The following is a 24,833-nucleotide window of genomic DNA, read 5'->3' on the forward strand; positions in this document are numbered from 1 at the left end:
CATTGCAGCTCCACCGCCTTTGGCACTTAGGTTCATACTGTTCATGACTGCAAATAAGTTCATACCGACCCCAACATGCACTATTCCCAAGAATAAAGCTCAAACTGAAACCTGTGCAAGAACTAATCTTGAACACATTCCAGCCTTCATTTCACTCTTGCTTCTTAGTTCCAATCTAAAAGACAACAGACCAAATCATGTCCAAAACAAAAAATTTAATAAATTACATGTTTTATAAACAAAGGTTGGGAAAGATTTAGACAACAAAATACAAAACAACGCCTCAACACAATCATAGTACATGAAGAAGGGCACAGAGATCAAGTTGCCTTGGCAGAGAAGTTTGGGTCAGACCTATCTAATTATTAATAGACAACAGCTGAGGGCTGGAAGGTCAAAACTTGGAGGGGGGGTCAGAGTTGGGAGATTTGGCTGTGGTTCTGCTTGGCCTCTGCTCTCTCCTGTTGGTCCCATATGGAACCCTGAATAGGGAGTAACAGCCTATAAATCTCCGGGTGTAGAAAACTGTTCACTGCACTGATGAACAATTTACTACTCCATGCGAATAGCAGGCCAGTTTTTCCGCTTTCCTAAGTAAGTAGTTAAGATGGACGCTGTTTTTAACACACATTTTTAGCTTTTTGTTTGTTATATAAATGAAGATATTCTGTTCTTACATTTACAACATTCTAATAGTTAGTAAAAGTCAGATTTTTGAGGCATGAGATCCAAAAACATAAAAAGGGGTGCACCATCACGATTTGAGAGACACAGTTGAGCAGATGTTGGCGGGTAAACTTTTCTGTTTCAGTAGAATTAAAAGCTAGCTTAAATGACCACAGTGTGGCGACGCCATGCTCTCCTCCTTACTTGAGAATCTGGAGCTGACCTTAACACCACAGAGGATTGCTGATCAGTCCATCCTGAATAGAGGAGAAGGCAAGAAGGGGATATTGAGCTGAACCTGCTGTGATGGACCTCTGCTGAAGAAATCCACAATGAGTTGCTTGCACTTCCTCAGTTCTAATCACTTTTACCCCATCTGATCTCTGATCTCTGCCAATCTCCTGGCCCTGGCCCACCTCAAGATTAATGGAGATGGCCCTGGTCCTAGTAGGCCTACCTGTACTGGCTGCCTGACTCCACTCTCTGAGGCAACTAAAGGTCTGCAAAGGGGGGAAGCAGCTGCGGGAAATCCAAAATGGAACGCTGGGACGTTCTTTGGCGTCACTCAGAATCTTGGTATGTGATGGTGGGCTTGTTGTTGCTGGAGGTTTTGGGTATTTGCCGTGGCTCTGCTGAGAATCTACCCCTCCGTCTGCTTCCTTCCTCACAGTTGTCTCTTCTCCTTTTCCCTCTTCTGATGTCTGCACATGTTCTAATCCATTTCTCTTTTCTTTTTTTGAGCAGCTGTGTTCCCCTTGGACCGGTTCATGTGTTTCCCTTCCATCAAGCGGACCTTCATCTCTCTCTCCATAGCTTGTGTTCTTGACCAGTTCATGCTCAGAGTCCTCGTCACCGCTGCTGACTGCTAGATGGGGGCTGAGGCATTTTTTACGTTTGCGGGTCACAGCAGAGATGATGGATTTGGGAAGGAAGTCCCTGGCATTCAGATCTCTCTTGGAAGTGGAAGAAATCTGAAAAGATGAATCCCCAGTCCAGAAATCTGGCATTTCATCCTTATTTACAGCAGATAAAAAAATGAATATCACAGTAGTTTCCTTCTGCTTACCTTCAGTTTAATTGAATCACTGGTGGTGGAATCTGACCAAAGAAAGGAAGATGTGTGTTAGAACCACGTTTTGCAAAGTGATTTCAAATTATAACTTATGAACCTACAACCAAACTTTCAGGAAAACTCTTAGTGTTGGATTATTTATCTTTATTAATGAGCCACCTGGAGGTTATCAACACAATGGTTTAGTTGTCTGACAGAAAGACAGAAATGATGGCAAGAAAAACAAGAGGATGACAGAGGGGCACCACACACACACACATATGCTGTAGTTTGAAGACCTGGTCCTACCGAAGAGGGCGATCCACGGTCTGAGCTAGATCAAAGGAGAGCAGAAGGTTCAGGAGACAGAGTTTGAAATGCTGAATGTTGACTGACTTTAGCAGTAGATCTGGGAGCATCAAGCTTTCACTGGTCATCTGAGCAGACATGAAGACCCTGAAACATGCTGGCACATCAACCATACTGCAGGGGGTTCTTATTTTATTGAGATTTTGGGTTGCTGTATATGTTCAGCATATACATAGTGCTATTTGATTACTCTTAATCCCTCTTTAGACCAAAAGCAAGCCCAACTCCATGGTGTATAAAACGTGGCTGGATTGGGAGAAATGTGGAACAGCTCTTGAGTGACAGGAATGATGACACTGCAAGGTGTTCTCTTGTGATCCCATCATGTTCCTTAACACCATTAAGGTCAGACCCATTGTGCTCATGCTACAATGCTGCTTCTGCTATTTTCCATTATTTAATCTTATTGAACTAGATTTTCCCAGACATATGGAGGTTTCTTGGTCTCCCTCATCACTGTGGGCCTTCCACTGGGAAGGATCCTGATTAGCACTCTGTCACCTCATCAGTAGCAGCAACATGAAGGGGAGAGCTGTGCAACCTGAGCATACTGGATCTGGAGCTAACCCTGTGAGCTGATCACACTCCCATTGAAGCCTGAAACAGGTTCTTCTCTGACTAAGCCCCAACCCCCATCTTCCTCCTCACTGGACTTTTCTGTGATAGTCTGAAGGGATGTAGCAGTCAGATAGATGGTCCAGGTTCTCCTGCTACGAGGCCTGGTGTGGCTGATTGTCTAGCTGATTAGGTGCAGGTTCCATGTGGAGATGCTGTTCTAAGAAATATACACGTGATGCCTCTGCAAGTCCAGCATGAGCAGAACCATGTGGGCATGTGTGGTCAGTCCTGCTTCATATTCCCATGAGCTGCTCCAAAGCTTCGTTCAGGCCCAGTTTAACACCACCATGACATCCAACCAAAACATCAATGAACCTCTACCCACTGCTAGGAGCAGTGAAGGTGGAGTCTACTGCACCCCAGAAGACCTCTAAGATTCTCAAACACTACCCACACTATCTGGTGTGATGGATAAATCTCCATGTTTCACAGAGCTCCGACTCCACTACAAAACCAGATCAGACATTTCCAAGTCAGTTAGGCAACAACTACAAATGTTTATGAAATACATAATCTACTGACATAAACATTTTCAATTATGTAATTCACAGTTTTTTAAAGCAATGTTCTCCACATTCTAATCAAATTGTTGAAGAACACTCTCTTTATTGCATTAAGATTTGTTCCTGAGTTATAGACTGATTGGAAGCTTAGGGCCTCCGTGTGGAGTGTTATCAGGGGTCTTCCCAAGGTTACTCTTATTATAGGTGAAAAAAAATCTGCTATATTGATGACATCTATTTTCATAAATATTAAGGAATTATTGAGTTAAAACAAGTTATTATGTTTTCCTGGACAAAATCCTTGTAAGGTAGTTTTGTCATATTGAAGTGTGCCGAGAATCTTACACTAGAAAAAAGACAAAAGTACTTGGTACGATTTAGTGTCTTTGAAGTGTGGTACCCAGTATGCCTGCTTTATGAAGCGATTCTGTAAGGAAGCTTCCTCTAAAGCAGGGGTGTCAAACTCAAATACACAGTGGGCCAAAACTTTAAATTGAACAAAGTCGCGGGCCAAGGTTGAACAAATGAATCTTTTGATATGGACCCAAACAAGTTCTAATATAACAATAAATATTGAACAAGCAAAGCTTATCTACCTTAAAAGTGCAGGTGTGCAAAATTGAGTTGCTAATAATAATAAAACATATTATCATATTAAATAAAATATAATAAATAAAATATATTTAATATATGAAATAAAATATTAAACATATTAAATAAAATTTAAATAAAAATTGAATGCCTCCTTTCTGACCTAAATGTCACAATTAGGTTTGTACACAGGCTAATAAATTTGAAAATAAATCATTAAATAAACTATGAATAAACCATTCAGGCCTTGGCGTAACAAGAAAAGGTGCATAGAAAACTTATTTATTGCTCATTTTGCGCCACACTGATCTACTCTGATGCGGCCAAGCCAAATACCTGTCATTAATGACATTGAGTTCATCAATGTCGGGCCTCGTGGTTTGAGCTGACGAAACAATTCATTATCAAAAAAAAGGTGTTCGTCAGTCAGACGTCTCCTGTGAGATGTTTTAGTCATTTTTATTGAGGAGAAAAGTTGCTCACATAGGTAAGTGCTGGTGCGCAAGAAGACGGATCACCACCTTCATAATACACCCATGTCCTCTACCATAAGTGCTACTGACACAGAGGAGAAGGCGTGTCTGCCTCTCAGTGGCGGAGCTAGACTTTTTTTCAAGGGGGGGCCAAAGGGTGAGCAAGGCTTTATCAGAGGGGTCCATATACAAATGGACCGTTCCATGGAACGAAAGGAAAAAATATTTGTTTCCTTTCGTTCAAAATTAATTAATATAACTAGTGAGGTTATAATTCAAAGCTTTCATATGACACTTACATTTCAGTCATAAAACTTAATGGTTTTTCTCATATTCTTACCACACACATTTCAAGCAAGAGCTGGGAGATATAAAACATTAGAGGGCAGCATGTGCACTAAAACATATGTTAAAAGAATCTGTCTAAAACACGATCTATCAGCACTAGCATGGCTAATATAATAAACGAGGCACTATGCAGCGGTGCACAACCATTTTTTTTTTTTTTTTTAGAAATGTAGGACAAGTGCCGCCTCTCATTAGGAAGGTAACAGCGGTTACCGGTGAGCGGTAAAATGTTGGAAATACCTGCAAAACTCCTTGACGGTGTAACTCTAAAGCCACGGGTGTCTTTTGGATCAAGCAGGAACCACATGTCAGTTTAACCAATGAACAGCGTCGGGTATCGGGCTGCTTTCAGGGACAGTCGGAAATTACAGTTTTCCTGGCAAATCTTTGCCGATCTCATAAGTATTATATTTTAAAATTACCATTTCCAGTGGGGTGGCAGTAGGGGTGGCAAGGGCCACCCCTCTGGCTCTGCCACTGCTGCCTCTGTCCTGATTGACACGCCAAAAAACAGCAGAGCATTATGGATTCGTAGTATAACCGGTGAATGTGGCATCACCGCATTGCCACCGTATAATACCGGTGGGCCGGCTCTAATATTGATTTGAAATTGCCTCGCGGGCCAAATATAATTACACTGCGGGCCAAATTTGGCCCACTGGCCAGAGTTTGACACCTATGCTCTAAAGTCTCAGCAATCTCTGTATTTGACAGTCTGAGATTAGATCTTCTGTCCACTTCTAATGTTAAAACAAGCTGTAAATGAACCACAGGAAGCGTGGAATGCTTGGTCCTCCTCACCTGAAGCATCCCCAGGCATGCCCGCCCTGCCAATGTTTGACAGGAGGTGATCGATGTTAGGGACAGGCTGAATGTCCCGCTTACACTCTGGGGCCTACGAACACACACATCACCAAAATAAATGTAAACCTGGATACATTTTCCTGTTACAAATTTTCCAGCGGGGGGGACGCAAACTCACTGTATTGTCCTGATCCAGCTCACCATCACAGAAGAACCAGTCATGCTGCAAAATCAAAGCAGCACAATGTTAATGCACATCAAGGTTCTGCTGGAGGTTCTGAGGTTGTAGGTGGTCACTCTTACATGAAGGATGAGTGTCTCCACTATTTTATAACGGTCAGGCAGGTGGGTGACCATGTCAGTCATATTGTCCTCTGACGTCCTCACCAGAGTGGGACCAAACACCAGAGCCAGGTTTCTTGGCTCCATCTGGAATAAGGCCAGAACTCCATCAGTGACAAAATGGTGTGTTTGAGTGGAAATGCTCAGTCAATGTCAGGGGGCACAAAGCTCACCTTGTTCTTTTCAGAGTGGTCTGCCACCATCTTCAAATGACTCACCAGGAACTTAAGGGTATGGTAATAATAATCTGGGAGGTCATGAATCTGAAACGAGCCAAGGGATGTATGTTAGGAATGTCATCTGGTTTTATCACGGCAGATTTTAAAAGTTGTCCACATCTTGAGAGCACACCAGTTTTTTCATGGTCTTCAGTCTGTCATAAACAACTTCTATCCGGTTGGCATCGATGAAGTTGTTATATTTGTCTGCATACAAAAAAACAGCAATCTTCTTCTTAAAAGTGAAAAACTCAGTGACATAAGCTTCTTTCATGCTGTAGATGTGTCTTCACAGTGAAGAACGAGGGTGGGGCCGCCCAGACTCACCATCAGTGAACAGAGGCTCAGGCAGATTTCTGAAGAATGATTTAAGCAGACTGCTGATGACATTCAGATCTTGCCATCTCTGTAAAGAGACAAAAGGAGGCAGAATTATCCAAATCAAATCTATGACCCTAAAGGCAGGATATCCCATCGAAAGTCTGAGAAAATGCAAGCTCTCCAAACCTCTTCAGCAGTATTGATGTCCAGGCCCTTGTTGAGGTGTTCCTGCAGACTTGACACCATGGCATTGTTCCCAGGCACGCGGTAGATTCCGGTGTACTCCAGACCAGAGGACTCCACCACACCGCAGCATATCTCAACAATCAGAGGGACAAACTGTGGACAGGAAAAAATCTCTACTTCTTGGAACCACTATCACTTTCAAGTGTATCCCTTAAATGATCATAAATTTTTTTTTTCACTGTTCACAAGTTTCTGTCTGTTTGAATGAAAAGTTGTTATTGTAAATGGCATTTTCCTTCAGTAAGAAAATCAAAAAGCAAATGTAAATAATAATCTGTATTAGAAGTAGTTGTGAAGTAGTTGGTGTCGTTCCCTAAATATCTGATCATTTAGTGAAGCTTATGTTAAATAAAACTTTCCATCATGCCATGTGTTGGTAAGAGTATTTTAGGAAAGCAGAGCAGTGGCAGTTGTTGAATGAGAAAAATTAGTGAGTCAGAAGAACTTTTTTTTTTCAAAATTGCCAACTTTTTCTTCAGCATAGACCGGTGTTTGTCAAACTCTGGTCCCCCACGGAGTGGTGGTCCACGGGCACCCCCGATTGGTCTGTGAGATACTGCATGTAAACAACCGTTCATTTGCTGAAATGTAAGATCAAAGTGCAATTCTACAGGTAGCCTGACAAACCAACAAGCCCCTGGCTCTCCATCACCTGCTACAGGTAACCTTTGAAAATAATGGATAAATGTCTTGAGACTGGGAAAGAAAGCCTAAAGATAGTAATAGAAAGTTTATCAGGATTACAGAAAGGTTACAGAACCTTTGTTTTTTAACACTAATATTGATGCATGCTGCAATATTTTCAATAATTATAAAATAAACAAAATGTGATCTAAAATTTGGGCTGCACAGTGGCGCAGTTCGTAGCACTGTTGCCTTGCAGCAAGACGGTCCTTGGTTCGATTCCCGGCTGGGGTCTTTCTGCAAGGAGTTTGCAAGTTCTCTTCATGTTCTCTGGCTTCCTCCCACAGTCCAAAAACATGACTGTCAGGTTAATTGAAATTCTCCTTAGGAGTGTGTGTGCATAGTTGTTTGTCCTTTTTGTCTGTTTTGCCCTGCGACAGACTGGCGACCTGTCCAGGGTGACCCCGCCTCTTGCCCGGAACCCAGCTGGAGATAGACACCAGCAACTCCTGATCCCATTAGGGAGAAGGGTGATCAGAAAATGGATGGATGGATGGATCTAAAATTGAGCCTTGTGGAAACCCATACTTTAAAGGTTTGGCCCCTGAACAGCATTGGTCAAGATGAACTGAGAAGGTTCTGTCTTCTCTCAGGCCAACACAATGTTTCAATCTATATAAAAGAATCTGATAATCTGCAGAATCAAATGCAGCGCTCGAAGCAAAGCTGTTTCAGTGCTGTGAGCAACTTTAAACTTGACATGTTTGGATTTAACCTTCTGACCCACATGCAGAATCTACACGTTTTTAGGTAATCTACACGTTTTTATTGTCAACAGAACAAAACAATAACAGGTCTTCTTGACTTCACTGGGGAGGGTTAGGATCACACAATCGGGGATGCTCCAGGGTGGTTTGATGAGGAGTGGGAGAAAGGTGTCCAGGGTCTTGTGTGGGGAGTGGTGACGGTGGCTCCAGAGGCGAATGCGAGGAAGGTGATGGAGAGCCAGGGGCTTGTTGGAACGGAGTGGAGATGGCCATCAATATCCCGGGCGTGTGGTGGGGGTCTAGAAGGAGGGCAAAGAGGGCTGGAACGGACAGGTTTGAGGAGAGAGACATGAAACACAAGGTGAATCTTTAATCCAGCGGGAAGCTTGAGGCAGACGGCTGAAGGACTGAGCACAGAAGTTATCTCAAAGGGACCAATGAACCGAGGGGACAGCTTACAATTGGATGCTTTGAGATTGATGTCACGAGTGGGTCCAGGTGAGTACGAGGGCACAGGTGTTCTCTTACGATCTGCCCAAATGCAATTCCCCTCCGCTGTCCAGTTGAGAGCAGCATTGGTTTGTGTCCAGATGTGTCTGCAACGGCGGAGGTGATGCTGGACAGAGGTGACAGATGACTGTTGATCATCTGATGGGAACAGAGGGGGCTCATAACCAAGACAAGACTCAAAAGGTGATAGGCCAGTAGCAGTTGAGGTGTGACTATTGTGGGCATACTCCACCCAAGGCAAGTATAAACTCCAGGTTGCAGAGTGCGAGGAACAGAGACAACGAAGAGTAGCCTCAAGCTCCTGGTTCAGGCATTCAGTCTGACCATTAGTTTTGGGATGAAACCCAGAACTGAGAGTTACCTTAGCCCCTAGAGTGGTACCAAACTCCTTCCAGACTCTAGAAACAAACTGCAGGCCTCTGTCTTACAGGATCTCAGTGGGGATTCCATGCAAACGTAACATGTTTGGTTAGAAGATGAGCAGTTTGCATGGCAGTGGGAAGTTTACGTAAGGGAACAAGATGACAAGCCTTAGAGAAACTGTCAATGACAGATTATATTGTGATAAAGCCCTTAGAAGGTGGCAATCCAGTAACAAAGTCCAAGGCTATATGTGACCATGGACGTTTGGGAACTGGGAGAGGTTGAAGTAACCCACTGGGGGGCTGATTACGGGTCTTATTGCGAGCACAAATGGGACAGGCGAGCACATAGTCCTTGACATCATTATATAAGGATGGCCACCAAAAGTTTTATCTGATCAGTGAGACTGTTCTGTTAATGCCAGGATGACAAAAAAACTTTGCCGTATGGGCCCAATGAATGAGACGAGCTCTGATGGCTGAAGGGACATATAGACGGTTGAGCGGTCTATTAACTGGACTGGGTTCCGTTCGTTGAGCTGCCAGTACCTGGTTTCTAATCTCCCAAGAGAGGGCTCCAATAACACACGTTGGTGGAATGATGGTGGCAGGTGGTGTATCTAGATCGGGGGAAAACCATCTTGAAAGCCTGTCTGGCTTGGTGTTCTTAGACCCTGGCCTGTAAGAAATTGTAAAGTTGAACCTGGAGAAAAAGAGGGACCAGCGAGACTGTCTGGGATTCAATCTTTTGGCTTGTTGAAGGTAGGTTAGATTCAACAATGGGATGCTCGGCCCCCTCTAACCAGTGACGTCATTCATCAAAAGCCATCTTTATGGCCAGAAGTTTTCTGTCACCTACGTTGTAGTTTCTTTCTGCTGATGAGAGACGACGGAAGAAGAATGCACAGGGGTGCAATTTATCATCACTGGAAGAAATCTGTGACAGGACAGCCCCCACCCCTGAATCAGATGCATCCACTTCAACAATAAATTGCTTTAATTGATCTGGTTGCATGAGGATGGGTGCAGTGGCAAACCTCCTCTTTAATTCTAAAAAAAAAACTTTGTTCAGCTTCAGGTGACCAACAGAAACTAGTTTTGGTGGATGTGAGACTGGTCAGGGGAAGAACTGTTTGGCTATAGTTGTTAATGAAACGGTGGTAAAAATTTGCAAACCCCAGGAAACGAAGTTGCTTGTGGGATGTGGGCGTTGGCCAGTCCAAGACCGCTTGAACCAGCGCTGGATCCGTCTTCACCTGCCCGCTCCCCAAAACATAGCCAAGAAATGTGACTGATGAGGCATGGAAGTCACATTTCTCAGCCTTGACAAACAACTGGTTCTCCAACAGCCGCTTAAGGACCAGGCGGACATGTCTCTTGTGTTCCTCTAGAGATCTTGAAAAAATGAGAATGTCGTCAAGATAGACAAAGACAAACTGATTAAGATATTCCTTAAGGACATCATTGACTAGTGACTGAAACACAGCTGGTGGATTCATGAGGCCAAAAGGCATAATGAAATACTCAAAATGGCCGAGTGGCGTCCTAAACGCCGTCTTCGACTCATTCCCCTCTCGCATTCTGATCAAGTGGTAGGCATTACGGAGGTCTAGTTTGGTGAACATCGTGGCTCCCTGAACGAGTTCAAAAGCTGAGGCACGTAATGGCCATGGGTATTTATTCTTTACTGTGATTTGGTTTAAGGCTCTGTAGTCGATGCATGGTCTGAGTGTTCCATCTTTCTAACCAACGAAGAAAAACCCAGCTCCCATAGGTGAAGTTGATTAACGAATTATGCCAGCAGCCAGGGACTCACTGATGTATCTCTCCATGCTCTCTCTCTCAGGTTTGGAAATGCTGTACAAACGGTGGTGCTTCTGGAAGATCATTAGCACAATTGTATGGACGGTGAGGAGAAAGAGAGAGAGCTTGTTACTTACTGAAAACCATGTGAGGGTCATGATATTCAGATGGTACACTGGCCAAGTCAGCTGTAGCGGGTTCATCTGAGAGACTACTTGAGGAAGAGCAGAGTGAAGACAAGATGACAAACAGGACTCTACCTGGCTGCTCCTCCAATCCAGCTGTGGATTATGGCAGACAAGCCATGGATAGCCCAGAACCACTGGAGACTGAGGTGAAGGAAATACAAAAAAATCATCTCACGATGATTTTCCGAAACTAAATGTTCAATGGGAGTTGATGAGTAAGGCTTTACCATTCAATGCCGTGACCAAGACTGGGACTGGAAGAAGAACAGTGGGTATTTGGAGTTGACTAACCAGGTTATCATCAATAAGGTTTTGCTCACATCCTGAATCAATTAAAACGAATGTCTGAAAGGACTGGTTACTTGTAATCAAGGAACAAGGTAGAGTAAGACGGGAAATCTTCTTTGAGTTGCCCACCACTGCTCCCATAGCTAATGGTGGGCCTTGTCTTTTGGCAGATTCTAGCAGTTAGAGATGTAGTGCTGTGTTTGACCACAATAAAGGCAGGCTCCAGATCTCATGCAACGCTGGTGCTCCTCTGGAGTGAGTCTGGTTCTTCCTATTGCATAGGCTCCTCTATGCTCTGGTTAGCAGGGATGGTATTGGTCTCAACTCTGCTTGGGCCAAAACTTAGTTCCTTCTTAGCTCTGGTTCTGTGTCTGATCCTGTTGTCGATCCTAATAGCCATAGTAATGAGATCTTCCAATGACCCAGGTTCATCTCGGTAAGCCAGTTCATCCTTGATGTTCTCATTAAAGAGCTTGTAGAAAAGCTCCTTTTAATGCCTCAGTGTTTCAATTAAACAATTAAGGCACTAGAGCTGTAACAGCATAAACGTACAAATAGAGCAAAAAGAGTAAAATAAATAACAGTAGAGAGAGTGAGTTGGATGGCGTGCTGAATACACTGGTGCCATCTTCATCTGTTTAAACCGGACCCATCTCACCTGCTCACCTAAAAGAAAATTATGTTGGACTATCTTCTGGCTGAAAGAAATTTTTTGTTTTGCCAAAGCAACTCATATTCTGAATTTCAAATTGCCCTGAAATGTTATTAGTGCACACATTTGTAGTAAATAACTTTTTTGGTTTCCATGTACTTTCTATAATTGGAAAACTTACAATCCACATATTCAGAATCTGTAAATAACTCAGATTCTACACCTGAGTAGACTTATTCTTGGTTTTATTGTGGCCAGTTACATTTAGAAAACAGAGACACCCTGTACATTAGAAGAACCAAAAAAATCAGTTAAGAGACTAATGTTGTGTTATTGCAGGGGTAATTACAAATTAGGTGATCTGCAAGTGTTGGGTGAATGGGGCAAGTGGTCCTCAGCCTGAAAAAGTGCGAGAAACACTGCCATAGAGAGTCTGTCTGTTATCTGATTGCACAGCTCTTCAATGCTGCATTCCTGTATTCTATAGTTATCTTGTATGTTTACAATGAAATAGTACATTTTATGACTTGTAGAATAGTAAATATATATATATATATTTGTATCTCCATGCATTTGTCATTGTCTAATACATTTTAGAAGGTGTATCAATTGCTTTTGTATAAGTTTATTCTTTGGGTCTTAACCAACATTAATATCCCCTGCATATATTTAAAAAGATTTTTCTTCCTGTTGCTATGTCGTGAAGTGATGTCAAGAATCTTTACTTTCAGTATATAAAAAAAAAAATTCCCTTCTCACCCACCGCGGGTGGTTCTTATCCTCTGAGCTCGGGTCCTCTACCAGAGGCCTGGGAGCTTAAGGGTTCTGTGCAGTATCTTGGCTGTGCCAAGGACTGCTGCACATTTCTGGACTGAGATGTCTGATGTTGTTCCTGGGATCTGTTGTAGCCACTGCTCCAGTTTGGGGGTTACTGCCCCAAGGGCCCCGATGACCACAGGCACCACTGTGGTCTTCACCTTCCAGGCTCTCTCCAGTTCTTCCCTGAGGCCCTGGTATTCTCCAGTTTCTCGTGCTCCTTTTTCCTGATGTTGCAATCACTTGGTATTGCTACATCTACCACAACGGCTTTCCTCTGTTGTTTATCCACTACGACAATGTCTGGTTGGTTCGCCATTACCATTTTGTCTGTCTGGATCTGGAAGTCCCACAGGATCTTAGCTCTGGCGTTCTCCACCACCTTTGGGGTGTTTCCCACTTTGATCTTGGGGTTTCCAGTCCATATTCTGCACAGATGTTTCTGTACACTATGCCTGCCACTTGGTCATGTCGTTCCATGTACGCTTTCCCTGTCAGTATCTTGCACCCTGCTGTGATGTGCTGGACTGTCTCAGGGGCCTCCTTGCACAACCTACACCTTGGGTCTTGTCTAGTGTGGTAGATCTGGGCCTCTATTGCTCTGGTGTTTAGGGCCTGTTCCTGGGCGGCCAGGATGAGGGCCTCTGTGCTGTCCTTGAGTCCAGCTTTTTCCAGCCATTGATAGGATTTACTGATATCAGCCACTTGGGTTATTTGCTGGTGGTACATCCCATGTAGGGGCTTGTCCTCCCATGATGGTACCTCTGGCACCTCAACCTCTGTTCCCTGTTGTCTGAGACATTCACTGAGCACATTGTCTGTTGAGGCTTTATGGATCTTAGTTGTTTCGTCCTGGACAGTGGTTCTCACACTCACTAGTCCTCTGCCTCCTTCCTTGCGGCTCGTGTACAGTCTCAGGGTGCTGGATTGGGATGGAACCCTCCATGCATGGTTAGTAGCTTTCTAGTCTTAATATCTGTGGATTTTATCTCCTCCTTGGCCAGCTAATTATTCCAGTAGGGTATCTGATTACTGGCAGGGCATAGCTGTTTATGGCACGGATTTTGTTCTTGCCATTGAGCTGGCTTCTCAGGACTTGCCTTATTCGTTGGAGGTATTTAGCTGTGGCTCCTTTCCTTTTGGCCTCATCGAGGTTGCCATTTGCTTGTGGTATACCTAGGTACTTGTAGCTGTCCTCTATGTCTGCTATTGTTCCTTGTGGGAGTGAGACTCCTTTTGTGCAGATCACCTTCCCCCTCTTTGTGATCAGCCGACCACACTTCTCTAGTCCGAATGACATCCCAATGTCCGTGGTGTGGATCAGTGAGTCGATGTCTCGCTCACTCTTGGCGTACAGCTTGATGTCATCCATGTATAGAAGGTGACTGATATTGGCCCCATTTTTGAGTCGGTCCGTAGCCAGTTTTGTTGATAATTTGGCTGAGGGGGTTCAGGCCTATGCAGAACAATAGCGGGGACAGAGCATCTCCTTGGTATATGCCACATTTGATGGACACTTGTGCAAGTGGTTTGCAGTTGGCTTCATGGGTGGTTTTCCACAACCATCGAGTTTGCAATGAAGGCTCTCAGAATCCTGTTGATGTTATACATCTCTAGGCATTCAATGATCCAAGTATGCAGCATTGAGTCATAGGCTTTCTTGTAATCAATCCAAGCCATGCACAGGTTGGTGTGTTGGGTTTTGCAGTCTCGGGCAACTGTGCGGTCTACGAGGAGTTGGTGTTTGGCTCCTCTGCTATTTACACCGATACCCTTCTGTGCCGTGCTCATGTGTTTATCCATGTGTTTGTTATCTTGGCCGCTATGATGCCTGACATGAACTTCCAGGTGTGGAGAGGCAGGTTATTGGTCGGTAGTTGGGTGGGACTGGACCCTTTGATGGATCCTTCTGGATTAGGATTGTCCGCCCTTCAGTTAACCATTCAGGGTGAGTCCCACTTTGTAGCAGCTGGTTCATTTGGGCTGCAAGTCGCTCATGAACAGCAGTGAGTTTCTTTCCAGTAGGTGGATCATGTCAGGCCCTGGTGCTGTCCAGTTTTTTATACCTGAGACTCTTTCTTGAACATCTGTCACAGTGATGGTTACCGGGGCTTGCTCAGGGAGGTTGCTGTGGTCCTCTCGAGAGATCAGCCACTGTGCATTGCTGTTGTGGGACGCCTCCCTTACCCATATGCCTTTCCAGTATTGTTCCGTCTCCAGCCTTGGTGGGTCTGCTCTGTTGTTATTACCCTGCCATTGAGAGTACACCTTAGCTGGTTGAGTGGAGAAGAGCCGGTTAATCCTTCTGGATTCATTCTCCCTTGTGTATCTCTTTAGGCGGCTGGCCAAGGCTTGGAGCCTCTGTTTGGCAGTTTCAAGTGCTTCAGGTATGGGCATCTGCCTGTACTTTCTGGGCACTGGTCTTTTCATTGTGGAGCTCTGACAGTTGGCTCACTTCCCTCCTTGTTATCTTGATTTTAGCCTCTAACCGTCTTTTCCATGGTGGGTATTGGGTCTCATGGTTGCTCTTATAGAATAGAATAGAATAGAATAGAATAGCATTTATTGTCATTGAACAGGATTCAACGAAATTTCTATTGCAACTCCCGTGCAAAAAGTCAAAATATACAATATTAAATAAACAAACACACAATAATAATAATATATACAATTAAAATTAACTAAAGGCACTCAACCACACCAAAGAAGAAGCAGCAGGTCCAATTATGGTAAAGTGCAGATGATGTGACAGTGCAAGTGCAGAACAATATGGCTGTGTGGGGGTGAGGGGTGTGTGAGGTTATGATATGTGTGGGAGGGGGGCAGGGAGTAATGGCTCTGACGGCTGTGGGGAGGAAACTGTTTCTCAGTCTGTTTGTTGTAATCCGTATATTCCTGTACCGCTTGCCTGATGGCAGCGGCACAAACAGTCTGTGGCCCGGGTGGCTGGAATCCATGGCTATGGATCCAGCTCTCTTCTTGACCCGGCCTATGTAATAGAGTCCAGGTCCGGGAGGGGGCATCCCACAATGCCTTGTGCTGTTCTCACCACCCGTGTCAGTTGTTTCCTCTCCAGTGCTGTGCAGCTACCATACCACACAGTCACGTTGAGGCAGAGGACGCTCTCGATCGTCGCCCTGTAAAAGTTCACGAGCAGCCGTGAGGAAAGTCCAGCACGTCTCAGTTTCCTGAGGAAGAAGAGCCTTTGTTGTGCTTTCTTCACCAGGTGGGAGGGGTTGGTATTCCAGGAGAGGGTCAGACGTGATGTGGAGGCCCAGGAACTTGATGTTGTCCACACGCTCCACCTCTTCTCCATCTATGAGAAGGGGAGTGTGACCCGTCCTCCTGGACCTTCTGTAGTCCACAATGACCTCCTTGGTCTTCCCTGTGTTCAGCACCAAGTTATTGGCTGAACACCACTGAGTGAGCTGCAGAATTTCCTCTCTGTAGTGGGTCTCGTTGTTGTCTGAAATGAGACCCCTACTGTTGTGTCGTCCGCGAACTTGACGACTGTGTTGGTGGGGTGGATGGCAACGCAGTCGTGTGTAAACAGGGTGAAGAGAGCTGGGCTGAGAACACAGCCCTGCGGTGTGCCTGTGTTGAGGACCAGTGGGGACGATGTTGAGCCACCTATTCTCACCACCTGAGGCCTGTTGGTGAGGAAGTCTCTGATCCAGTGGCACAGTGAAGCAGGCAGCCCCACCTTGAGTAGCTTCAGCACCAGCTTGTCTAGGATGACGGTGTTAAATGCTGAGCTGAAGTCTACAAATAGCATCCTGACGTAGGTGTTGGGTCAGGGCTGTGTGCAGAGTGATGGAGACAGCATCCTCTGTTGACCGGTTCGCTCTGTAGGCGAACTGGAGGCTGTCCAGGTCTGCAGGGATGAAGTGTCTGATGTACCTCAGAAGAATCCTCTCAAAGCACTTCATGATCACCGGGGTCAGAGCGACGGGCCGGTAATCGTTCAGGCTGGTGATGGTCGTCTTCTTCGGTACAGGGATGATGGTGGAAGACTTGAGACACTCAGGAACCATGGTGAACTGCAGGGACAGATTGAAAATGTCCAGAAACACTCCTGCCAGCTGGTCGGCGCACGTTTTCAGCGTCTGGCCTGACACCTTGTCCGGTCCTGTAGCTTTGCGGGTGTCGATCCTCCTCAGGGTGGACGTCACCTGGTGCTGCTGCAGGACGAGAGGCTGGTACTGCTCTTCCAGTCGGGGTAGATGTACAGCTTCTCTGCTGCCCACTGTGTCAAAGCGGGCAAAGAAGCTGTTTAAGGTGTCAGGCAGGGTGGGGTCGCGGCTGGTCAGCTGAGTGCTGTGTTTGTAGTCTGTCATGGTCCTGATGCCTCCACATGCTTCGGGGGTTGTTGTTGATGAAGTGTTCCTCAATCCGCTGTTTGTACTGGAGCTTGGCCTGCTTAATTCCTTTTTTCAGTTCCGACCGGGCCCTGCTATAAGCCAACCTGTCTCCAGATCTGTAGGCAGCATCCCGGGCTTTCAGCAGGGCCCATACTGTGCTGTCCACCCATGGTTTCTGGTTTGGAAACACTTTTATGGTCTTAACAGGGAGGACAGCATCGGTGCAGAACTGAATATAGGACAGAACGGACGATGAGTATTCCTCCAAGTCTGCTCCGTCCCTGAACACACTCCAGTCTGTGTGCTCAAAGCAGTCCTGAAGTGAGAGGAGGCCTCCTCAGTCCAGACCTGAACTATTCTGGTGGTCGGCTTAGTTCTGCAGGCCAGAGGCTTGTAGACAGGAATCAGCTCCACTGAGATGTGGTCAGACATGCCCAGATGTGGACCTGCTACAGCCTTGTAGGCTCCGGGGGTATTGCAGTAAACCTGATCCAAAATGTTATTGTTTCTGGTGGGAAAGTTTATGAACTTGTGGAATTTGGGAAACACAGCCTTCAGTTCCACGTGGTTAAAGTCCCCCGCCACAATCATGGCCGCCTCCGGGTTGGAGTTCATCTGCCCGCTGATCAGGCAGTATAGCTCCTCTAATGCTAACTTAGCATTAGCCCGCGGTGGTATGTAGACGGCCACGATCACAATGGACGAGAGTTCTCTCACCAACTTGAAGGGTCTGCATTTCACCGCCAGATATTCCAAGTCAGGAGAGCAGAATGTGCCGACAGAGTGTGGCTGTACACCAGGCATTGTGTACATACAGTGCCAAACCTCCGCCTCTGCTCTTACCCGAAGCTGCCGTCTGATCCGCCCGGAACAGAGCGCGCCCCGTTATCTCCACCGCTATCTCAAGGATCACTGATGCTGAGTTGTAGATCAGCTCATTGGTTTCTGTTATGGTGTTGGTAGGGATCGTTCTCAATGCTGCATTCACATTCTCAATGAGACTTTCTGATGGTACTTCACTCAGCCATTGTAATTGGCGCCGAGGAGGTCTGGTTGTCATTCGGGTCATGATTCTCTCTCTCAGGTCAGCAGCTGTCTCGTTCAGCTCTGTTTCGCTCATTGGGGACGTGTCCCCTCACTGGGTGGGGACTTGTAGTTAAGTCCCCAAAGTTCTGACATCCGGTTCCTCCCTTTTGCCATAGCATTTGTGTTGTATCTCGTCAATCTCAAGTTGTGATAGCAGTTGCCGTTTGCGGATGTTGGAACACTAATGTTCAGCGCTTAGTGTTGACTGGGGATGTCGAAGTAACCATTTCTTCTCCAGTCTTTGCATGTAACCTCTCTGACTAGGGTTACTTGAGTAGTAGCATTCCAACAGATCCACATTTTCATCTCTCACCCATTTCCGTCTTGTTCCAGTAGCCCATTTGTCATCAAGGTGCTCTAGTTCCCCAACACCTGACGCAGACCTTATATATATATAATAATTCCCTTCTCACCCACCGCGGGTGGTTCTTATCCTCTAAGCTCCCTTCCTCTACCAGAGGCCTGGGAGCTTGAGGGTTCTGCGCAGTATCTTGGCTGTGCCAAGGACTGCACATTTCTGGACTGAGATGTCTGATGTTGTTCCTGGGATCTGTTGTAGCCACTGCTCCAGTTTGGGGGTTACTGCCCCGAGGGCCCCGATGACCACAGGCATATATATATATATATATATATATATATATATAATATATATATATATATATATATATATATATACAGACCAAAGGTTTGGACAAAACCTTCTCATTCAATGGGTTTCCTTTATTTTCATGACTATTTATAAGGCAAGAAAGCCACTTATTAACCTGACTGGGCACACCTCTGAAGTGAAAACCATTTAAAGTGACTACCTCTTGAAGCTCATCAAGAGAATGCAGAGTGTGTGCAAAGCACTAATCACAGCAAAATCTTACTACATTGAAGAAACTACAATATAAGGCATATTTTCAGTTGTTTTACACTTTTTTGTTTAGTACATATTTCCACATGTCTTAATTCATAGTTTGATGCCTTTAGTGTGAATCTACAATGTCATAGTCATGAAAATAAAGGAAACTCATTGAATGAAAAGGTGTGTCCAAACTTTTGGTCTGTACTGTATATATATACCAACTTTATTTATACTATCTATGGTCTATATCAGGGGTGTGCAAACATTTTGAGATCAATATCTATTTTTTCTCTCACCAGCTGGCTATGATCTACCTCATGACAAGAAGTCATAGAATTTGTAAATTAAACCCTTTTGACTCATTTTCTGTACAAATATATATCAGTTATATCAAAAATGATATAAGAAACTCTCACTGAGTTTCTTCCTCAGTGACACTGGGAGCCAGTTACAGGTTTCTCAGTCAGAAGCTGGTTGCAAACCTGAGGCCAGCAGGTGTCAGTCAGTTATGATCGATCTGAAATTTGGTTTGATGACATCAATATAAAAAATTACAAACTGATAGGAGGAACCAAAGAGCACTGTAAAGGTAAAGGCAAATCTTCTGAATATGGGATATATTTAATTTCACATAATTATCGGTAGAAGCCATTCGCTGTTAGGAAATGTGTTTTTGTTGTTCTCCTTCTGGCCTCCCTTCCGCCTGGTTTAATTAGTGCAGGTGTTTTGTGTTTGCAATCATGTGTTTAGCCGATTTACGTTCAGTAGTATCCCTAGTGTTTGTGGAATTCTCGTCAAACCTGGGTTCGAGTGTCGAGTGGAGCATTACCTGAGTTGTGAAAATAACTGGCCTCTCTCCGCGTCTTCCATGATGACAGCTCATGACAATTTGTTTAAAATTTAAAGAAATATATTTGCCCTGTTTGATGTTGAATGTGACATTGACATTTACTGCAAACAAAACGAGGTAATTAGTCCAAGTTTGTTGTTCATTGAACGTTCAGAAACTACAACGGCTGTAATGAATCACAGCAACGGTAAACAAAGGTGAAACAACACAAATAGGTGATCAACTCAAAACCACTTGCACCTTTTTACTCCCCGTCTCTCTTTAACGTTTAAGCACACCCGTTGCCGTGGCAACCACCTTCACCCCACAAGCCAAGCAAAGTTTACATTAAAAACATAACGTTCAGTTTGTTACATCAGGTTTCCAGGCTGGATATTTAATTCTCAATTATTAATAAGCCACACAGATGTGGTTGATTAGATCAATTTAAACTCCTGTCGGTCTTTGAGTCCCTTTTTTTTTAATGGATATGAAACGCCCATAATTGTGCAACATAGTTAATACAATATAGTTAAAACAATAATTACTCATTGTAATTTTAACATGTTTTGTTGATTTTTTTAAAAAAATCATTATTTTGTAATGAAGTTACAAACATTTTGGATCTTGGTGAATATGTTTGATAAGCCTGTCAGAAGAGGAAGTTCTGGTCTCAGCGTCCTGGCGGTATTCAATTTGTCACCTATTGCATAGACTCATAACCTTCCCGTGATCGATTGTATTGAGCACCCCTGGTATAGATGAATGGAATATCTACCAATGGTAGATCTCCCACCTACCATTCAGTAGATGGTATATCTGTACTATCTACTGAACATACCAGCATGTCATATTACCGAATGTGACATGCTGATTTTACAGTAATTGCTACACTATCACTTACTGACCTTCACATTTTTTTCTATTTTAATAGTTTTAAATTAAGGTGAAGTAGGCAGAAATAAAGGCTAAATATAGGCTGCATGTGAGTTTTACAATATATTGATCCAAAATTGACATTGACAGCAGTTGAATAATAACTCTAGAAGGGTCTGATTGGTTGTTTCTGACCTTTGGTCTCTTTTTAGAAAGCAATCTACTTCGACACTGCCTGGTCCTCCTGGTGTGACTTTTAAGAATGTACCCACTAATTCATAACACACTTTTCTCAGTTTTGTAATTAATCTCTTGAAGGTTTAATTATTACCCAGTGGAGTTGAGCTGAACTATCAGTATTTATGTCAACAGTACACAGTACAGGAGAATAATTCCAAATTATTTTCTGTTGTAAGGCTGAAAGGCAAATATGGGCCTGCAATACTATGAGCCCTATCTATTCACTCACAATATTCTATTGTTTTTTGTTCTAGCATGCTTGTTTGGCTTACTTTATGGTTAACAGCTGGCTGGCAGTCCTCCAGTCTCACCCCAAAGGCTTTCAGACAGCCTGGTTTCTTTGTTTTCTTCATAAGGTTGATACCCCACAGGGCCTTGTTGTCATCTGAAAACACAAACAAATATTCTATCAAATATTTTTGCTTTTTGGACAACAGCTCATGGTCTGCAACAATTTGTCAAAGTATTTAAACCAGGGGTGTCAACGTCCAGTTCTCGAGGGCCGGTGTCCTGCAACTTTTAGATGTACCTTTGCTGCACCACACCTGACTAGAATAATTAGGTGATTAGCAAGGCTCTGGAGAGCTTATCTACACAAGGAGGAGGTAATTAAGCCATTTCATTCCTGTCTTTTGTACCTTTGGCACATCAAAAAACTGCAGGACAGTGGCCCTCGAGGACTGGAGTTTGACACCCCTGATTTAAACTGCATAAAACCCAGGTAATTACTGACTACCACTGCTTTGCCTCTAGTTTTGTTATTGAAAGCTGACACCCACCAGCTCTTGAAGTTCGGTTCTCTGAAGTATTGTCTGTTTTAGCCAGGAGGAAGTCAGGCACCATGGAATGGGCTCCTGGAGAGGAATCTGGCTTGTTGTCAGTCAGGCTACAAACAGGACAGAAACAAAAGCACACAGTGTCATTCTAAGTGATGACATCTGACATGTCTCTGTTGGGTTCCGGGCTTTCTGTAGTTTTCCTTTTTTTCTCTCTACTCGTTGTTTTCTTTGTTTTGGTCCTACTGATGGCTTCACTTGTTGTCCACCAGACAGCACCAGAGGCTGTCTACCTGGAGAGGCGTACCTGTGGTTCTGGACACCTGTCAGTTATCATTTCATAATCTTCTGGAGGTGAAAAGAAGCGGACTGCCAGCACTTCGACACCTGAGTGTTTCGCCAGCATGGTACACTGAGCCCCTCGAAGCTAGCCTCTGAGTTTTCTCTGAGTAATTCTTTGTTGTCCTCTGTGCTCTACAGGTGTTTTTTCTTGTGTTGTTTTTTTTTTTTTGGATCCTCCCTGAGAGACTCCCGCTGTCGCTTTTGGATTAAGCCTTTCTCATGATGCCGTGGATGTTACCCACTGGTTGCCAAGTCCCACTTCCACCTTTCCTGTCGGATTTCAAGATTCTCCAGTTTTCTCCCACTGGCAGTCGGACCGCTTCCTCCGTCACTGTCAAACCTGAACTTACCTGTCCACCCTCCACCGCAGCCTCCAGGCCACTGGACCCCGCTCAGCCCTGCCGCACTTCTGAAACCTGAATCAAACGAGTATTGTTCAGCCGAACACAACCCGGAACCTGCAATCGAAACCCCCCAAAACCAAGATCATCTCTGCCAAAAGTAAGAACAGATTTATTCCTCTCGCAATTCCCGTTTCCCATTTTTCTTGAAATCGTCAACTCTTCTCACTGTTCCGTAGTGAGCCGCCATCTTCAAGAATTCCCCCCACCTGGATCTTCAAGAATTCCCCCCACCTGGAACCAAACCACTCCATTATTTTTCTTAATTTTTTAACTGATTCTCTGTCTCCTTTGGTGTTCTACATGTGGGCTAGAAACCCAAACCCAAACATGACAGAACACTCAGGCCCACTGGCAAGCCCCGCAGATGCCATCAGAAGAACACTGACAGAACAACATTCATTACTTCAGGCTCATGAGTTAGTCGAGACTAACCAGCGCCTAACTGAACAAATGAATTTTCTACAGAAATCTACTCTGCAGGCTTTGCCTCCAGATCTCATGCCTGTTCCATTCTGTCCGAGTACCACAATTTAGCTTCAATCTTCAGTAAATAGAAAGCTCTCTCTACCACTTCACATCCCAATTGATTTTCTCCCCAGAGCACAATTGATTTTCTCCCCAGAGCACCGCTACGAACCTACTAGCCGCCTATATAACATCTCCCAACCCGAATGAGAAACTATGGAGAATTATATCAAGGACTCTTTAGCCGCGAGTTCCCTAACGCCGACGGAGGAGAAGATTAAGGCAGTGTTGGAATGGCCAACCCTTGAGACACGAAAACATTAGCAAAGATTCCTCGGATTTGTTCATTTCTATTCCTGCTTTATCCACAACCACAGCCAGACAGCCTTACTCTTAACAGCCCTCACTTTGACTAAGACCACTTTCAGTTGGACCCTGGAGGTGGATGCAGCTTTTAAGAAACTAAAGACTCTTTTTTCCAATGCACCTGTGCTAATCCAACCCAACCCTCAGGAAGAAGTTTATAGTTGAAGTTGACGCATCAGACACCAGCGTGGAAGCCGTTCTTTCCCAAGTTTCTGAGACGGATAATAAAACTAATCCCTGTGCATTTTTTCCCTGCAGATTGTCTCCCCCAGAACGAAACTATGATGTGGGAGACCAGGAGTTTCTGGCCATAAAATTAGTCTTAGAGGAGTAGCGGCACTGGTTGGAGAGCACTGAACATCCCGTGCTGGTTTGGACAGACCACAAGAACCTGTAGTATCTACATTCATGGCAAAAAGTATTGAGAATGACACAAATGTTATATTTTCTCATGATCTGCTACTCTCTGGTTTTCATGTGTGTATGTCAGATGTTGTCATCACATACATAAATACAATTGCAATCATATCATGAGTAACAAAAGCTCTTATTGACAGTTTGAATGAGTTAATGCAGCAAGTTAATATTTCCAGTGTTGACCCCTCTTCTTCAGGACCTCTGCAACTCTCCCTGGCATGCTCTCAATCAACTTCTGGACCAAATCCTGACTGATAGAAGTAAATTCTTGCACAATCAATGCTTGCATTTTGTCAGAATTCTTAGGTTTTCGTTTGTCCACCCGTCTCTTGATGATTGACCACAAGTTTTCAATGGGATTAAGATCAGGGGAGTTTCCAGGCCATGGGCCTAAAATCTCTATGTTTTGTTCCCTGAGCCAGTTAGATATAACCTTTGCTTTATGGCAGCATGATGGAGCCATCATGCTGGAAAAGTCATTGTTCATCACCAAACTGCTCTTGGATGGTTGGGAGAAGTTGCTCTCGGAGGGCATTCTGGTACCATTCTTTATTCATGGATGTGTTTTTAGGTAAGACTGTGAGAGAGCCGACTCCCTTAGCTGAGAAGCAACCCCACACATGAATGGTTTCAGGATGCTTTACAGTTGGCATGAGACAAGACTGGTGGTAGCGCTCACCTCGTCTTCTCCGAACAAGCCGTTTTCCAGATGTTCCAAACAATCGGAAAGGGGATTCATCAGAGAAAATGACTTTACCCCAGTCCTCAGCAGTCCTGTACCTTTTGCAGAATATCAGTCTGTCCCTGATGTTTTTCCTGGAGAAAAGTGGCTTCTTTGCTGCCCTCCTTAAGACCAGGCCTTGCTCCAAGAGTCTCTGCCTCACAGTGTGTGCAGATGCACTCACACCTGCCTGCTGCCATTCCTGAGCAAGCTCTGCACTGCTGGTAGCCCGATCCCACAGCTGAAACACTTTTAAGAGATGGTCCTGGTGCTTGCTGGTCTTTGAGAGAGGTTCCATTAAAGCCTTTTTGGCAACAATGGAACCTCTCTCCATGAAGTTCTTGATGATGCAATAGATTGTTGACTGAGGTGCAATCTTTCTAGTTGTGATTCTATTTCCTGTTAGGCCATTTTTGTGCAGTGCAATGATGACTGCACATGTTTCTTTAGAGATAACCATGGTTCACAGAAGGGAAACAATGATGCCAAGCATCAGCCTCTTTTCAAAATGTCCAGTGGTGTCTTTCTTACTTAATCATG

The 24,833-nt window shown here is 44.4% G+C and overlaps 1 protein-coding gene across 7 annotated transcripts in view; it reads right to left on the reverse strand.

The window, feature by feature from the left end:
- Nucleotides 1-200: 200 nt before the first annotated feature.
- LOC129355366 (rho GTPase-activating protein 21-like) overlaps nt 201-24,833 on the reverse strand; it is a 114,890-nt gene continuing 90,257 nt past the window's right edge. For 5 of the 7 annotated variants that reach the window (XM_055024895.1, XM_055024894.1, XM_055024896.1 and 2 more), the window contains exons 14-24: nt 21,582-21,688; nt 21,075-21,187; nt 6,491-6,643; nt 6,311-6,389; nt 6,117-6,190; nt 5,939-6,028; nt 5,727-5,852; nt 5,602-5,646; nt 5,421-5,514; nt 1,733-1,764; nt 201-1,637 (exon numbers count right to left, since the gene is read on the reverse strand). In XM_055024895.1, coding sequence (XP_054880870.1) covers nt 891-1,637; nt 1,733-1,764; nt 5,421-5,514; nt 5,602-5,646; nt 5,727-5,852; nt 5,939-6,028; nt 6,117-6,190; nt 6,311-6,389; nt 6,491-6,643; nt 21,075-21,187; nt 21,582-21,688 — 1,660 coding nt within the window. In that variant the 3' untranslated portion in view covers nt 201-890. Of the gene's footprint in view, nt 1,638-1,732; nt 1,765-2,026; nt 2,052-5,420; nt 5,515-5,601; nt 5,647-5,726; nt 5,853-5,938; nt 6,029-6,116; nt 6,191-6,310; nt 6,390-6,490; nt 8,558-21,074; nt 21,188-21,581; nt 21,689-24,833 lie in introns of those variants that run through there. The other 2 variants (XM_055024897.1, XM_055024898.1) reach the window with 2 other exon arrangements.

This window comes from Poeciliopsis prolifica, unplaced genomic scaffold (assembly GCF_027474105.1).
Source record: "Poeciliopsis prolifica strain line A6 unplaced genomic scaffold, Auburn_PproV2 SCAFFOLD132, whole genome shotgun sequence".
Lineage (NCBI taxonomy): Eukaryota > Metazoa > Chordata > Actinopteri > Cyprinodontiformes > Poeciliidae > Poeciliopsis > Poeciliopsis prolifica.